Source organism: Gadus chalcogrammus, chromosome 17 (genome assembly GCF_026213295.1).
Source record: "Gadus chalcogrammus isolate NIFS_2021 chromosome 17, NIFS_Gcha_1.0, whole genome shotgun sequence".
NCBI classification, from domain to species: domain Eukaryota; kingdom Metazoa; phylum Chordata; class Actinopteri; order Gadiformes; family Gadidae; genus Gadus; species Gadus chalcogrammus.
This window is the reverse complement of record NC_079428.1, coordinates 13139335-13153871: the sequence shown is the minus strand read 5'-3', so window position 1 is coordinate 13153871 and position 14537 is coordinate 13139335. Positions and strand designations below refer to the sequence as shown.

The following is a 14537-nucleotide window of genomic DNA, read 5'->3' as shown; positions in this document are numbered from 1 at the left end:
TTCTGGAAAGGGCTCCAAAAAAAAAGTTACTTTTCAATAGACATAATTTTTTTTTTTGTGTGAAAAAAAGGGTGGGTGGTGCGGCAGTGGGGCTCATTGGGTGCTCAGCACCCCTAAAGCTCTGACCCTAGTATCGCCCCTGCGTGTTTCTAACAAGATGATATCATTAAAGGTTACATAAAGTAACGGTTCAATAACACAAACGCAGGAAACACGTGAGCTGCTAGTTTAGCGAAAGCTGCGTCCCTAACAACCTGACGTCGTTGAAACATGCGAGCGAGCCGATAAAATCTTCCTAATAACTATCAAACTAAAGATCAGACACAATCACTGAGTGAAGATTATGCAAGTAAAAAGTATATTTCTTGCTAGAAACGTTATTACAAACACGTTTAACGGTGAATCGGTCCTAAAATATTCCCATTCAGATAATAAAGATTAATTAAGATCATACACATTCACTGACTGAAGATTATTCAAGGAAAAAGTACATTTCTCGCTAGAAATGTCATTAGAAACACGTTTAATGGTGAATCTGTCCTAAAATATTGCATTTCCCATTCAGTTAATGCCGGGATTTGCGTATCATATGCACACGAAATGGACGCATCCGCCCTCCACAGTAGTTAATGCTGGGTTTTGCGTATCATATGCACGCGAAATGGTCATTTGGCGTATGTACTGCACGCATTTTGAAAGTGTCAAGTGTCAGATTGCGCCTATACTCATAGAATCTAGAGTTACAATACGTAACTATCGTTTCAGCCATTTACTGTACAATTCAGAATTGAATGAGAGGAGGGCTGAGGAGGGCTGTCAATCAAATATCGCGCTTCAGAAACGGCCAATCATAGGAAAGCCCGCCCTGCCTTGGTTCCCTCCCCCATAGTGCCAAAACTAAATTTGCGCGTGAGAGCAGAACATCATTCTATGGCAAGCCATCCCCGCCAGAAATCGGCATCATTTAGACGCGTATCACCTTCATTACGCCGTAAATAACGCCGTAAAATGTAGAAAAACGCCGTACTTTACGCCGTCATGCGCAAAAAAGCGCCGCTTTTTACATCGCAATTAAGCCTTTCAAGAGCGCCAGTAAAAAGCGCAGTTTTGAACATCAAACCGCGCGTAAAATACGGCGCTTTTGTGCACATCACAACGCCGTAAAATACGGCGTCTCTCTAGTATGTTAATAATCTCTGCCCTTCTTTTCTCTCAGCCAATGCATTTGAAGTGTTTGCGCCCAATCGCTGAACAAGACAAGCAGACCAAATCAGTTTAGCACAGATCTGCTTTGGGGAGTTCTCCTCTCATTTGTGGTTTGTTGTAGCGTCATATCGATATATATTAGTAAATCCAGTTCCTACAGTGTGGTCACCATGGCCGTGTCCCAATCGATAGAGACGCTTGCTCTGTATGCAAGAGGTTGTTTAAAAATAAATAATAATAATACATATAAAGACGTTTCAAACGTTCCATCGAGTCTCTCGCATTCTACAATGGGCAGCTTTATTGTTTCCCATGGGAGCCGGCGAAACTAGATTTCTCCTTCGAAGGTTGTGCTCCACACAGAACCTCCTCACCTTCATAACGGAGTACTTCGGGGCACCAGAATGCTTTAGAGCGGTACTGATCGCGTCGTGTCTTTCCAGTGTCAAATAGTTCACGAATAAAATCACCATAAGGTTCAGGTGCCGCCATAACTAAGGCTAAATATAATTACAGTCTATTGCTGGTTAAGGTGGTTGGCTCTTTTTTCTTCGCTGCGTTCTGCCTTCTGGTGTAGCCTATAACTATGCATGTATCTATTTTTGTTTTTCTGTTTCAGGTTTAAAAAACCAACACACAAAACACAGAAACACAAATGCCGTTTATTTGTTTATTCGTTTTGCCCTTTTTCAGTTTCAAAACCAAATCAGAAAAAACCAAAAACAATCCTAAATGTTTTTTCTGATTTTGTTTTAAATCGGAATATTCAAAGAACGAACCATACACGGATTCTCCTACCTCCTATATTATATCACTTTGCTGACACACACAATGTGTGGCAGTAAAGTGACAAAATCATTCCATAGACAAAAATCTTTCCATACAACTCATTTAATTTTGGATAGTCATTGCACAGCTGTAACCGAGCATTCTCATTATTTCATTAATACACAGGATCAGATGTTATAATCCCTTGTGCCAAAATCCAAGGAAAACACATATTCAGAAGCCCCTGTCCAAACCAACCTTATAAGCACGCTGGCTACTGAGCTACCAACCAAAGGTGAAAAAAAAAAAAAACACGGGACAACTAGCCCAATTAACAGCAGTAAATAGAGCAGTAAGCAGTAAGCAGAATATCATTGGGGTTATCAAGTGGGCACCCTCTTTCACAGATGTTTCGTTTAAGTTAGGCCCACGACACCTCCTGAAGGCTTAACAATGAAACCAGCGTCCTGGATTCACCCCCCTCAATGCTGCCACCACATTGCCACATTTAAAGCATCTAAACACTCTTTCCTGCATCATACCCCTAGCCTAGTTATATCCTAGTTTTGCATATTTATTCATTGCATCCTATTTTCATATTTCATGTGGCATCTGTATTTTTATGTAGGCTACAGCATCTGTATTTTAAATGTAGCTTATCTTCTTTTTACATTTTACCTTTTGCTGAGATGGGCGCTGTATTATGCCGCTTTTCCACCGCACATGTAGCTCGACACGACACGACTCGACACGACACGACTCGACACGGTAGCAGCACGGGTCCTTTTCCACCGCAAATATTACCTCCTGGACGTGGGCGGGGTCGGCTGTGCGAAAGGGCCGTGACGTATTTTTGTACGCGACGCAAACAACACCTACGCAACTCACACATGGACAAAACCCACATAACAACAATGGAGGACATCGATGCGATGGTATTCGTGTTCGTATTATTAACTGGCATGTTGAAGAAGTTGAAGAAGTGGAATATGTTGGCTGCGGCGCTGCTATGGCTGTTACCAGCATGGTTGCCATGTCGCTCTCGTGACTTCGTCTCACTCTCTGGCCAATCAGTGGCCGGCCGTCTGCCGACGTCACCTTTTAGCATCAGCTCAGCCGCTTGGAACCTAGAGCGAGGCGGTACTAGAAAAAGCAGCCACTTCAGGTACCAGATACCATGTTTTCGCGGTGGAAACGCAAAAAATGCGAGATGAGTCGAGTCGAGTCGAGTCGTGTCGAGCTGGTACCATGCAGTGGAAAAGCAGCATTAGCCTACTGTATAGGCTGTCTGTATTTGTGTAAGAGTTATTTGTATTGTGTAACCTGCTGGATTATGAAAGTTAGTTTGGGGTAAATAAAGTGTCTGTCTGTCTGTCTGGGGGAAAATGCCGTGAAAAATGTACGCACGGTGCGTTCAGGATTAGGACTGATATTATGTCGGCATAGGCCTAATCAATCGGGTTTTAATATTTGAAGCATTCATATCAGTCTATTCTTTTCGTAGGCTACTCTGCTGTTGGCCTTGATGGGGAGATATTTTTTTGCTTCCATGCACAAATAGTTGAATCCAACAACATTCCTGCGTCTCCAGAGCCCATTTAAGCACCGTGTCAGACTCAGTAGACTGTTTACAAGCCTCTGAACGTTGTTAGAGCATGGCTCCCCAGTTCATCAGTGTCTCTCTCTATGGCTCCCTCTCACTCCTTTCCACTGTGTATTTATATCGATTGAACAAGAGAGGATGTTACGATAACTCCGCGAAAATAAAGGCGCCATGGCTGTAATCATTTAAATATAATTAACTTATAAAGCGTGTAACGAGACACCTAGATGATCTGGCTGGCTGACCAAAAAGGCACTGAATTTGGAACTTATAACACAGGAGGTCTGGCTTGCGGACTAACGGTGCGGCCACACCAAACGCGTTACTCGCGTTGGGGGCGTCAAAATTCGGCATTTTTGCATAGGGAACCATTGGTATAGGCGCGTTGACGCGTTACATGCGATGAAGCGTCAAGTTAGGGGCGTTACGCGCGTCAGACGCACGTAATTACGCACGTAAACGCAGTAACGCGCCCAACGCGCCAACGCCCGGAGTTCAGAAATCTGAACTTTCAACGCTCCAACGCGTGACGCTTGGCCGCGATAGCCAATCAGCGTTGAGCTTGACCCGACGTCACTGGCAGAGAGTAGTGAGCTTGGACAGAAGCATACGGCCGACATCTTTCTTTATTCTGGGTGGAAATAGTAACATAGTTACGCTATTAAATGCGTTTATGGAAACATTTTTAGCGAGAAATGTGCATTTTACTTTCATAATGTTCGCTCGGTGAATGTGAAGGATGTTTGGTTTGATAGTTATGACGAAGAGGGAACGCTCCGTTCACTTGCATGGACAGAGTCTCTGGATGCTAAGCAACCTCAATGTCTTGGCGGACTATTTCTCTGCTGATCAACACTACGAATGCTGGAAACACACCAGACACACCATGTGAAGTTATTTAACCCGATTATTGTTATTTATATCGGAGATTATTTAATCTAACCCGATCTTCACCCTGCTACCCTTTGGCAGGCGCTACCGGGCCACCACAGCCCGCACCTCCAGACTGCAGAACAGTTTCATCCCCAGGGCCATCACAGAACTTAATAATCACACTACACTCCTACCCTCCACCCAGCACAACTGCACTTTTGTTAGTGGTTGCACAAACAAATTTTGTTGTGTATCCAATGCACAATGACAAATAAAGTCAATTCTATTCTATTCTATTCTATTCTATTCTATTCTAAACTCTTCACCCAAACACGGCGGCGTTTGGGTTTCCTACCTCGGACTCCAGCGCAGCCACGGCCGACAACTATCTTTATTCTGGGTGGAAATAGTGACATAGTTACGCCATTAAATGCGTTTATGGAAACATTTTTAGCGAGAAATGTGCATTTTACTTTCATAATGTTCGCTCGGTGAATGTGAAGGATGTTTGGTTTGATAGTTATGACGAAGAGGGAACGCTCCGTTCCATTGCATGGACTGAGTGTCTGGATGCTAAGCAACCTCAACGTCTTGGCAGACTATTTCTCTGCTGATCAACACTACGAATGCTGGAAACACACCAGACACACCATGTGAAGTTATTTAACCCGATTATTGTTATTTATATCAGAGATTATTTAATCTAACCCGATCTAAACTCTATCACCCAAACACGGCGGCGTTTGGGGTTCCTACCTCGGACTCCAGCGCAGCCACGGCCGACAACTATCTTTATTCTGGGTGGAAATAGTAACATAGTTACGCCATTAAATGCGTTTATGGAAACATTTTTAGCGAGAAATGTGCATTTTACTTTCATAATGTTCGCTCGGTGAATGTGAAGGCTGTTTGGTTTGATAGTTATGACGAAGAGGGAACGCTCCGTTCACTTGCATGGACATGGACTCATCTAGCTGCGTTGGCGCGTTGACGCGTTGGAAGCGTTGAACCGAGTAACGCCCCGTGCCCACTACATGCGTCCGTTGCGTTATCCCCATTGACTTTAATGGGGACGGACACGCAATGCATTGTGGATCCGTACGTTCCGTTGGAGCCTTCGGCTCAGTCAAGAAGTTGAAAAATGTTCAACTTTTTGGCAGCGACGGATCCGTCATCCAATCAGATCGCTGTACGGTTGCTGATTGACACCGCGCCCTCATGGGTAAAATCCTCAGTTGGTCGATGCTCATGCTAATGATCATGTGTTTTTCCCCGCGTGTGATTTGTTGACCATTATGTTAATTTTGATGTGCCTGTCCCCGGACGTGATTGGCTGCTGCATCGGAGGGCCGAGGATCCTCATCCACGGCAGCTGGCCTTGGATATGAAGCTTGCCATATTGGGTCTTCGAATGGTTATTTGTTGGTTGATCGAGGTTCTTGTTAATTGCTACACGGGAACTTATCCCATGCTCTGGGCTAAATAAACAAATAAACAACTTCCAGTTAACCAAAGACATCTGTTTTTATGTTGCCACCCCTTCCCCTAGCGGGGGACGTAACAATCGCGTATGCAAATTTAAGCACTGTGACGCGACTCGGCCTCTGACGATACTGCATGGAAAGCGGGTCATCTTGCATCGCAACAAGCAGGAAGTAGCGGGAAGAACCCGGCGAAGCGATTTGATTGGCTGACGGATGCATCTGCAAAGACTACTCCCCCATCAGTCAGCCACGCCTTCCCACATCAGTCAACGGACGCATGTAGTGGGCACGGGGCGTAACCACCCCACAATGATCAAGCGTCAGGTTAGGCGCGTTACTCGCGTTATCCAACGCGAGTAACGCGTTTGGTGTGGCCGCACCGTAAAAAGCATTGCGATCATAAAAGCGTGACCATCTGACAAAAGCACAAATCTGACAATAAATGGATTCGATCCGACAACCTCTTCCCTACATAGTAAGCGTCTCTATCGATGGGCAACGCGTTATCACAACATTGAAACTGCATTTACTAATATATCTAGGCTATATGAATATGACGCTACGACTCCCGTTTTCTGGCGGGGATGGCTTGCCATATAGGCGCGGCAGTTGCACGTAATTACGCACGTAAACGCAGTACCGCGCCCACCGCACCAACGCCCGGAGTTCAGAAAATTGAACTTTCACCGCTTCAACGCGTGACGCTAACGGTAGCCAATCAGCGTGGAGCTTGACCCGACGTCACTGGCAGAGAGTAGTGAGCTTGCACAGAAGCATACGGCCGACATCTTTCTTTATTCTGGGTGGAAATAGTGACATAGTTACGCCATTACATGCGTTTATGGAAACATTTCTAGCGAGAAATGTGCATTTTACTTTCAGAATGTTCGCTCGGTGAATGTGAAGGATGTTTGGTTTGATAGTTATGACGAAGAGGGAACGCTCCGTTCACTTGCATGGACATGGACTCATCTAGCTGCGGTGGCGCGGTGACGCGGTGGAGCGTTGAACCACCACACACTGATCAAACCACCACACACTGATCAAGCGTCAGGTTAGGCGCGGTACTCGCGGTATCCAACGCGAGTGAGGCGGATGGTGTGGCCGCAGCTTTACAATTGCGGCGTAAAAAGGTGCGCTTTTTTGCGCATGACGGCGTATTTTACGGCGTTTTTCTACATTTTACGGCGTTTTTTACGGCGTAATGAAGGTGATACGCGTCTAAATGATGCCGTTTTCTGGCGGGGATGGCTTGCCATAATTTGCGCGCGCGCAGAGATCATTTGCGCGCTCGCAGTTCATATCTACGCGTGTGGAATAATATAATACGCCCGAATGCATCTTTTATCACATGAGTGCTTTATGGCACTCATGTGTCGCCATATGGACCCACCGCGGTCAGCCATGGAGCAGATCGCAGCATACTCTGCGCGGATACGTTTCTTTCTGGAGAAGTGAAGAGGGCGTCCTACTGAACGGAGGTGGGTGTCCTACATTATGTTTAAAGAAATTACTTAGTTCAAGTGAATTCTCCCCAAAGGATTGCATTAACATAATTGGCGACCATTAAAATACATTGAAGGACATTTGTGGCATGTTAATGAAATACTTTCGGGGGAATTCACTTGAACTAAGTCATTAGTTGGAAGAATGGAATTTTTGCTTGATCTGAAACTGCGCAAACCTCTTGATTTTTTTAGGGCGAGGTTGACCTGAACAACAGATAAACGACAGTAGGAAAGAATAATATTGAGAAAGAAGTGCTCAATATGGAGTCAGGTAAGGTGGATTTATCTTCATTAAGTGAATCGTATATTGTTGCTGACATGAACATTTAGATAAGGTTCCGTAGGTTGGGGGCTATTTCTTTTCCACCCATAGATGTATAGGGGCATCTACGGATTGTCAAATCGACTAACCTTTATGCATCCTTTCCTTAACCTTTGTGGAAAACGTCGTCAGGGGGCTCTACGGAATGTCAAATATCCTTAGCTTTATTCCTCCTTTCCTTAACCTTTGTGAAAAACGTCATCGCGTGAAGGAGAGATGAAAATGTGCCTCCCTCCTTTAGAACATTGGAAAAGACAGCACTGTTTACAATTAATTCGATTCCCCTTATAACAGACGTCGAGAATTCCTGCCCCGTAGCGTCTAGTGAAACTACAATTTTCCGAAGATGGACTAAACAAGCGCTCTTTCGATCCATGCGCGGGTCAAGGGGAGGTGAAAAGTTGCTTCCTTTCAAAAATAGGAAAAGACAGCACTGTTTAAAATGAATTCAAACCACCTTTCCTCCAAATAGGCTACTATAATATATAACCTACCACAATAACACGTCTGACGTATGTCAGGGAAAAAAAGAATGTGTGCGTGTGTGGGGGGGGGATTTAAGATACGTGACACATGCTCTGTATTCTGCAGACCACTTTTGAACTAGTTCGTCGTTGTTCTGGTGAGTGTGCGTGCATGCTATGCGTAGGCTTAATCGCAATCGCTTCAAGACAAATCCGATTTGCCACTACACATTGAGGATAAATGAAATAATTTTAAAAGAACTAAAATATCATAACTGATATCCAACATCATATAGTCTTGTTTATTTTACGAAACAAAAACAAATTCTTAAAGGCACCCAGTGCAACTTTCGAGGCAAAAATGAACATTCAATTTCTAGTCTTTTTTACACGTAGTATATTTCAATAAGTCCCTACCATTACATATCGACATTCAAGGAGCGAAGATGAGACGTTGTTGTGTGGTGAGAACTGATAGAAAATCGTAAACAAAAACAATGGGCGCCATTTTCTTTATTTATTGCGATCTCACAAAAATAAACAGGATTCCAGTCGGCAATCCTCGGAACAAGACCGATGAGTCCCGAACGCTTCCGGAGATTCTAAAATGTGATCCTGTCACTGGTTCTGTTTGCCAATGCGCAAATTGTTTTCTAAGTGTGTACATACTTTACGATACGCACCCACATTCAAATTTTGTATTACCGGGAGAGGACGCGAGAGCGCAGTCTTCACCAGCAAGTGACTGAAAATAATTACACACTCAAATATACAGCAGTGTTCTCGGGAGAGGACGCGAGAGCGCTGCCTTCACCGGTAAGTGACTGAAAAGAAACACACAAGTGTTACAGGGAGAGGGCGCGAGAGCGCTGCCTTCACCGGTAAGTGACTGAAAAGAAACACACAAGTGTTACAGGGAGAGGGCGCGAGAGCGCTGCCTTCACCGGTAAGTGACTAAACGATTATATATATATATATATATTCTTCTAACAAAAGTGTTACTAAACAAAAACTTGGAAGCTTCTACTCAAGGGAAGCCTTTCAGCGCTGTACAGACAAACAGCCCCTGGAGGACGAGTTCATCCGTTGCTCCGACCCTTGGTCACGAGGCTGCACACAGTCTGGAGCGCGATCCTTTTCAAAAAGCGAATACGCTATCCGCAAGCGGTACTACAACATGCGTCTTTGCGAGAAGATGAAAGGAACAGATCCTCTGTCGACACCGGGCTATATAGCCAATCCGGTGTCACGAGGGTCACATGTGACCTTGTTGGTATAGGTACTCGAACTGCGCATGCGCGAGACGGATAAATCCAGTGCTTAATGCACCGCCTCTGGCGGTCAGTAAGGATGAAATAGAACCATGCGCTCCCAAATAGCGACGTCACGTGTTCGGAAAACTCAGAGGCTTGCCGACTGGAATCCTGGGTTATTTTTTGTAGGTTACAATAAATAAAGAAGAAGGCGCCCATTGTTTTTGTTTACGATTTTCTATCAGTTCTCACCACACAACGACGTCTCATCTTCGCTCCTTGAATGTCGATATGTAATGGTAGGGAGTTATTGAAATATACTACGTGTAAAAAAGACTAGAAATTTAATGTTCATTTTTGCCTCGAAAGTTGCACTGGGTGCCTTTAAAGTATTTTTGATAGATTTGCCTTTACAGAAATGTGAAATGTTAGGCTATCTAATAAATATGTTTAATCTTAATCTTTTGGCACTATGGGGAGGGAACCGTTTCTGAAGCGCGATATTTGATTGACAGCCCTCCTCAGCCCTCCTCTCAATCAATTCTGAATTGTACAGTAAATGGCTGAAATGATAGTTACGTATTGTAACTCTAGATTCTATGAGTATAGGCGCAGCCTTTTAAGTGTCGGCCTCATTGTCCTTTAAATAGCTGAAGAAAAGCTGTTTATTGGGAGCAGAACGTCCGCCGGCGCCCGACTATATCTGCGAAATGCGGACGTCGTTGAGGCACGCCGCACGCGGACGTAATTGAGGCCCACGCTGTTGGTGGTCGGGGATTACACATTTTTCAGTGCTACGGCTCACGCCTTGGTATAACCCAATAGCGATAGCCTTAAAAGGCTGCGCCTATACTCATAGAATCTAGAGTTACAATAAGTAACTATCGTTTCAGCCATTTACTGTACAATTCAGAATTGAATGAGAGGAGGGCTGAGGAGGGCTGTCAATCAAATATCGCGCTTCAGAAACGGCCAATCATAGGAAAGCCCGTCCTGCCTTGGTTCCCTCCCCATAGTGCCAAAACTAAATTTGCGCGCGAGAGCAGAACATCATTCGCGAGAGGCTGAGGCTGTTTTGTGCGACCAAAGTTATTTCCCGCTCTCGCTTGCAACGAGGTAATGCTCTCGAGGAGCTGTTTTCCTCGCTCGGGGAGCAGCGCTCTGAGTGCGCGCGCGCAGAGATAATTTGCGTGCTCGCAATTAATATCTACGCGTGTGATATGATATAAGGCGCCCGAATGCATGTTTTATCACATGAGTGCTTTATGGCACTAATGTGTCGCCATACCTCGAGAGCATTACCTCGTTGCAAGCGAGAGCGGGAAATAACTTCGGTCGCACAAAACAGCCTCAGCCTCTCGCCAATGATGTTCTGCTCTCACTCGCGAATTTAGTTTTGGCACTATGGGGAGGGAACCAAGGCAGGGCGGGCTTTCCTATGATTGGCCGTTTCCGAAGCGCGATATTTGATTGACAGCCCTCCTCAGCCCTCCTCTCATTCAATTCTGAATTGTACAGTAAATGGCTGAAACGATAGTTACCCATTGTAACTCTATAGACTCTATGAGTATAGGCGCAGCCTTTTTAGGCTATCCCTATTGGGTTATACCAAGGCGTGAGCCGTAGCACTGAAAAAATTGTAATCCCCGCCCACCAACAGCGTGGGCCTCAATTACGTCCGCGTGCGGCCTGCCTCAACGACGTCCGCATTTCAGATGTAGTTGGGCGCCGGCGGACGTTCTGCTCCCAATAAACAGATTTTCTTCTTTTCTCTAAAGGACAATGAAGCCGACACTTAAAAGGCTGCGCCTATACTCATAGAATCTAGAGATACAATACGTAACTATCGTTTCAGCCATTTACTGTACAATTCAGAATTGAATGAGAGGAGGGCTGAGGAGGGTTGTCAATCAAATATCGCGCTTCAGAAACGGCCAATGTTAAAAACAAATCTGCGCATACTGAAACTTAAACAATTCTGGGGTGTGGTTTACGGAATCTCATAGATACATAGGCCTATCCATGAGTCCAACGTGTCCATCACATACTAAATTGTTTAGATGCAGTAGACTACGGCAACTGCTGTCTCAATTTAATCTCACTTTTTTACTCACTTTGCGAAGAAAGGACTGACCTGAAACTGCGCGAGAGTCATTTATTTTCTTAAAATCAATGACTGCTACACGACGATTTGTCCGTGTGATTTATATCATTTGCACAGCATTGTAGCCTACAGAAAAGTCAGGTACATAGACCTTGTTGTTGGGATGTATGAAGAAGCATAAATTAGGCTTTTCAATTGCACAACGTTAAGCCTAAAATAATCTAAACATTAGGAAAATAACAGCATGTCCATGCATCCAAAACTTAAATTAGGCCTACTACATTTATTAAGCATTTAACTATAGAACTGTCAATTTTAGATATATGTGCCCCTTACTGGCAGCTTCCAGCAGTTATTTGTTGGCAAGGAATGGCCTGTAAATCTGTGTGCACTCTTCTGCAATATTTACACTCTTCTGCAGTTCTGCTTTTTTGTCAAAGTCCAGGCAGTTACTTGCATTCTTCCCGGCTGAGGTCATCGTAGAGATCCACTTCTTACAATACATTTACAAATCAATGCATTTGTCTAATCACATGGCCAAAACAAGGTCTCAAGGTTTGTGGCAAAAGTTGCCCAGTGGCCAGCTGTGGTATTCCAATACTAGAGAGAGAGACCCAGGAGACCCTGTATTCAAGGACAATGCTCGAAATCTATTAAATCATGAACTGACAATTTTTTAAACTGCGAATTTACCGTTAATATTATATAACTATTTCAGCATTGTGTTAGATAACTCACCCCAAGATTCAGAAAGTAATTTTAGGACAATACGGTGCAATATAATGGATAGCTTGTGTAATGTTCCACCCACAGGAGCAACGGGACCGTGTCCAACCGACATGGGAGAGAATGATCCAGAAGAAGTGCTGAGACTGATCCTGATTGGAAACACAGGGTCTGGGAAGAGCGCCTCAGGGAACACCATCCTGGGCCAGAGTCACTTCAAGTCCATGAGTTGCTCAGCCTCCGTGACACAAGTCTGCCAGCTGGTGACCTCTGAATACCATGCTGAGGAGGAGGCGAAGAGCAGTTCAAGCAGGAGGAGGATGAGGAAGAAGGTGGTGGTGGTGGACATGCCAGGTTTTGGAGACACACAACGGACCCCGGAACAGATCATCACGGAGATCAGCAAAAGCATGACCCTGACGGCCCCCGGCCCACACGCCTTCCTCCTGGTGGTCAAGCTGGAACGCTACACAGAGGAGGTGAAAAGGGCCGTGGATATGATAGCTGAGGTATTTGGTGAAGTGGCGCTCCGCGACTACACAGTGGTGCTGTTCGCCAGGGGAGATGACCTGGAGGAGCTGATAGAGGAGTTTCTGTCCAGCTCTGCTGACTTAAGGGGTTTGATTCACAGGTGTGGAGGCAGGTACCACGTAATCAACAACAGGGATCAAGGTGATGGGCAGCAAGTTCTCGAGCTGCTGAAAAAGGTGGAGAAGGTTGTGGATTTCAACGGTGGAGGGCGTTATACCAACGCCATGTACCTGGGGGTAGAGGCAGCAAAGAAGAAGGAAAAGTTAAGGAAGGAGGAAGAGTTAAGGAAGGAGGAACAGGCTAGCAAGGAGGAAAAGTTAAGGAAGGAGGAACAGGCTAGCAAGGAGGAAGAGTTAAGGAAGGAGGAACAGGCTAGGATTGAGAGGGAGAGCAAATCCTCCTGCAGTATCCTTTAGGCCAGGCCAATGTGTTGAGATTAATAAATATTAAAACATCTTTATTCATCTATTGAATTTTAAAATATATAAATAATTGTCAATCTTAAAGAGCTCCAATCAGTAACTGTAACAAATTACAAAAAAAAGGAAAAAGTTACTTTTCTTTTTTTAATCGCAGCCTTTGCGATTTGCATATCGCCTTATATTACATCGTAACATCGATTTGAAATCGATTAATCGTTCACCCCCACTTTAAAGTATCTAATATGGCCATTGGGGCCGGAGGGTTTGCGAGGGTCCAGAGGGTTTACGATCCAGATTTTTCAAATGCTTCCCCTCTACCACGACCGCTTCACCTTTACCTTTGCCTGTTGTTTTATGTATATCAGGGTCATTTGGACCGTGATATATCTTTTGTATTTTTGAATATCGGGGCACTCAGTCTGGTTGAAAAGCGGGGGGCAGAACTGCAAAAGGCTCTCGTGCCCTCCTGTAAGGGAAGCAGACAGACGACTAGGTGAAAGGAGTACAGGGGGGAGTGGAGGAGCGGCTTGACATCTTGTCTCTCCCCTGTTGCTTAACTTATCTTTACGTTCCTAGTTTTCACTTCACTTGGAGATGTGCCTGATCATTGGCTTGAGTTAATATTCATAGTTAACATGGTTCAGAAAATAAAGTTAATTGGATACATTTTAGACTTAACATCAGATGGGTTGTTGGTTTTACAGTTGATTCAATCCTGCATAAAACTGGCTTCATATATGTTTTTATTGTCATGATTTATTCACTGGAAAATAATCAATTAAGGATGTATTGACTTCACAGTCACATATATAACTTGCATATTGTAAATCAATAAACATATAATTTCCTGTACTGACTGGATAATTTTTGTCTCCAAAAAAACATTTAAAAACATCATATAGAGTTAACTGGGACTTTTTCAATTCTTAAAAGTACTTTTATCATTCAATTTTAACCCGTTTTCAAATCTTTTTCAAAATTATATTTTTAGAAACATTTCCTATTGTAATCAGGATCTTGAAAATATTAAGAAAATATAATCTTACATAAATATAATATAAGAATACTTAACAACATATACAGTATGTCATTAATATTCTGCCGCCCTTTTCCACTCCTACAACATGTATACCTACCGTTGATCAGAGACAGTATACATATAATGATTATAATCTCTTTACATTAGCAACATGTATGCAGAATAAAGCATTTGAAATAAATACGGTTCTGTCTGGAAAAATCACAAAAAATAGGCTTTAATAATCATTTCCAT

General features: G+C 43.9%; 2 protein-coding genes across 3 annotated transcripts in view; one reads left to right on the top strand and one right to left on the bottom strand.

Annotated features, from left to right (window-relative positions):
* LOC130406824 (GTPase IMAP family member 9-like) overlaps positions 1-14537 on the bottom strand; it is a 175915-nt gene that overhangs the window by 140614 nt on the left and 20764 nt on the right. The gene's annotated exons all lie outside the window — the stretch shown is intronic.
* Positions 7200-14118, top strand: LOC130406822 (GTPase IMAP family member 4-like). 2 transcript variants are annotated; one of them, XM_056612476.1, is made up of 3 exons: positions 7200-7415; positions 7635-7713; positions 12399-14118. In XM_056612476.1, exons 2-3 carry the CDS (start codon positions 7704-7706, stop codon positions 13256-13258), a joined length of 870 nt encoding a protein of 289 aa, XP_056468451.1. In that variant the 5' UTR covers positions 7200-7415; positions 7635-7703; the 3' UTR covers positions 13259-14118. The 2 variants fall into 2 exon arrangements, with proteins under 2 accessions (XP_056468451.1, XP_056468452.1); XM_056612477.1 differs by lacking the exon at positions 7200-7415 and having other exon boundaries at positions 7437-7713.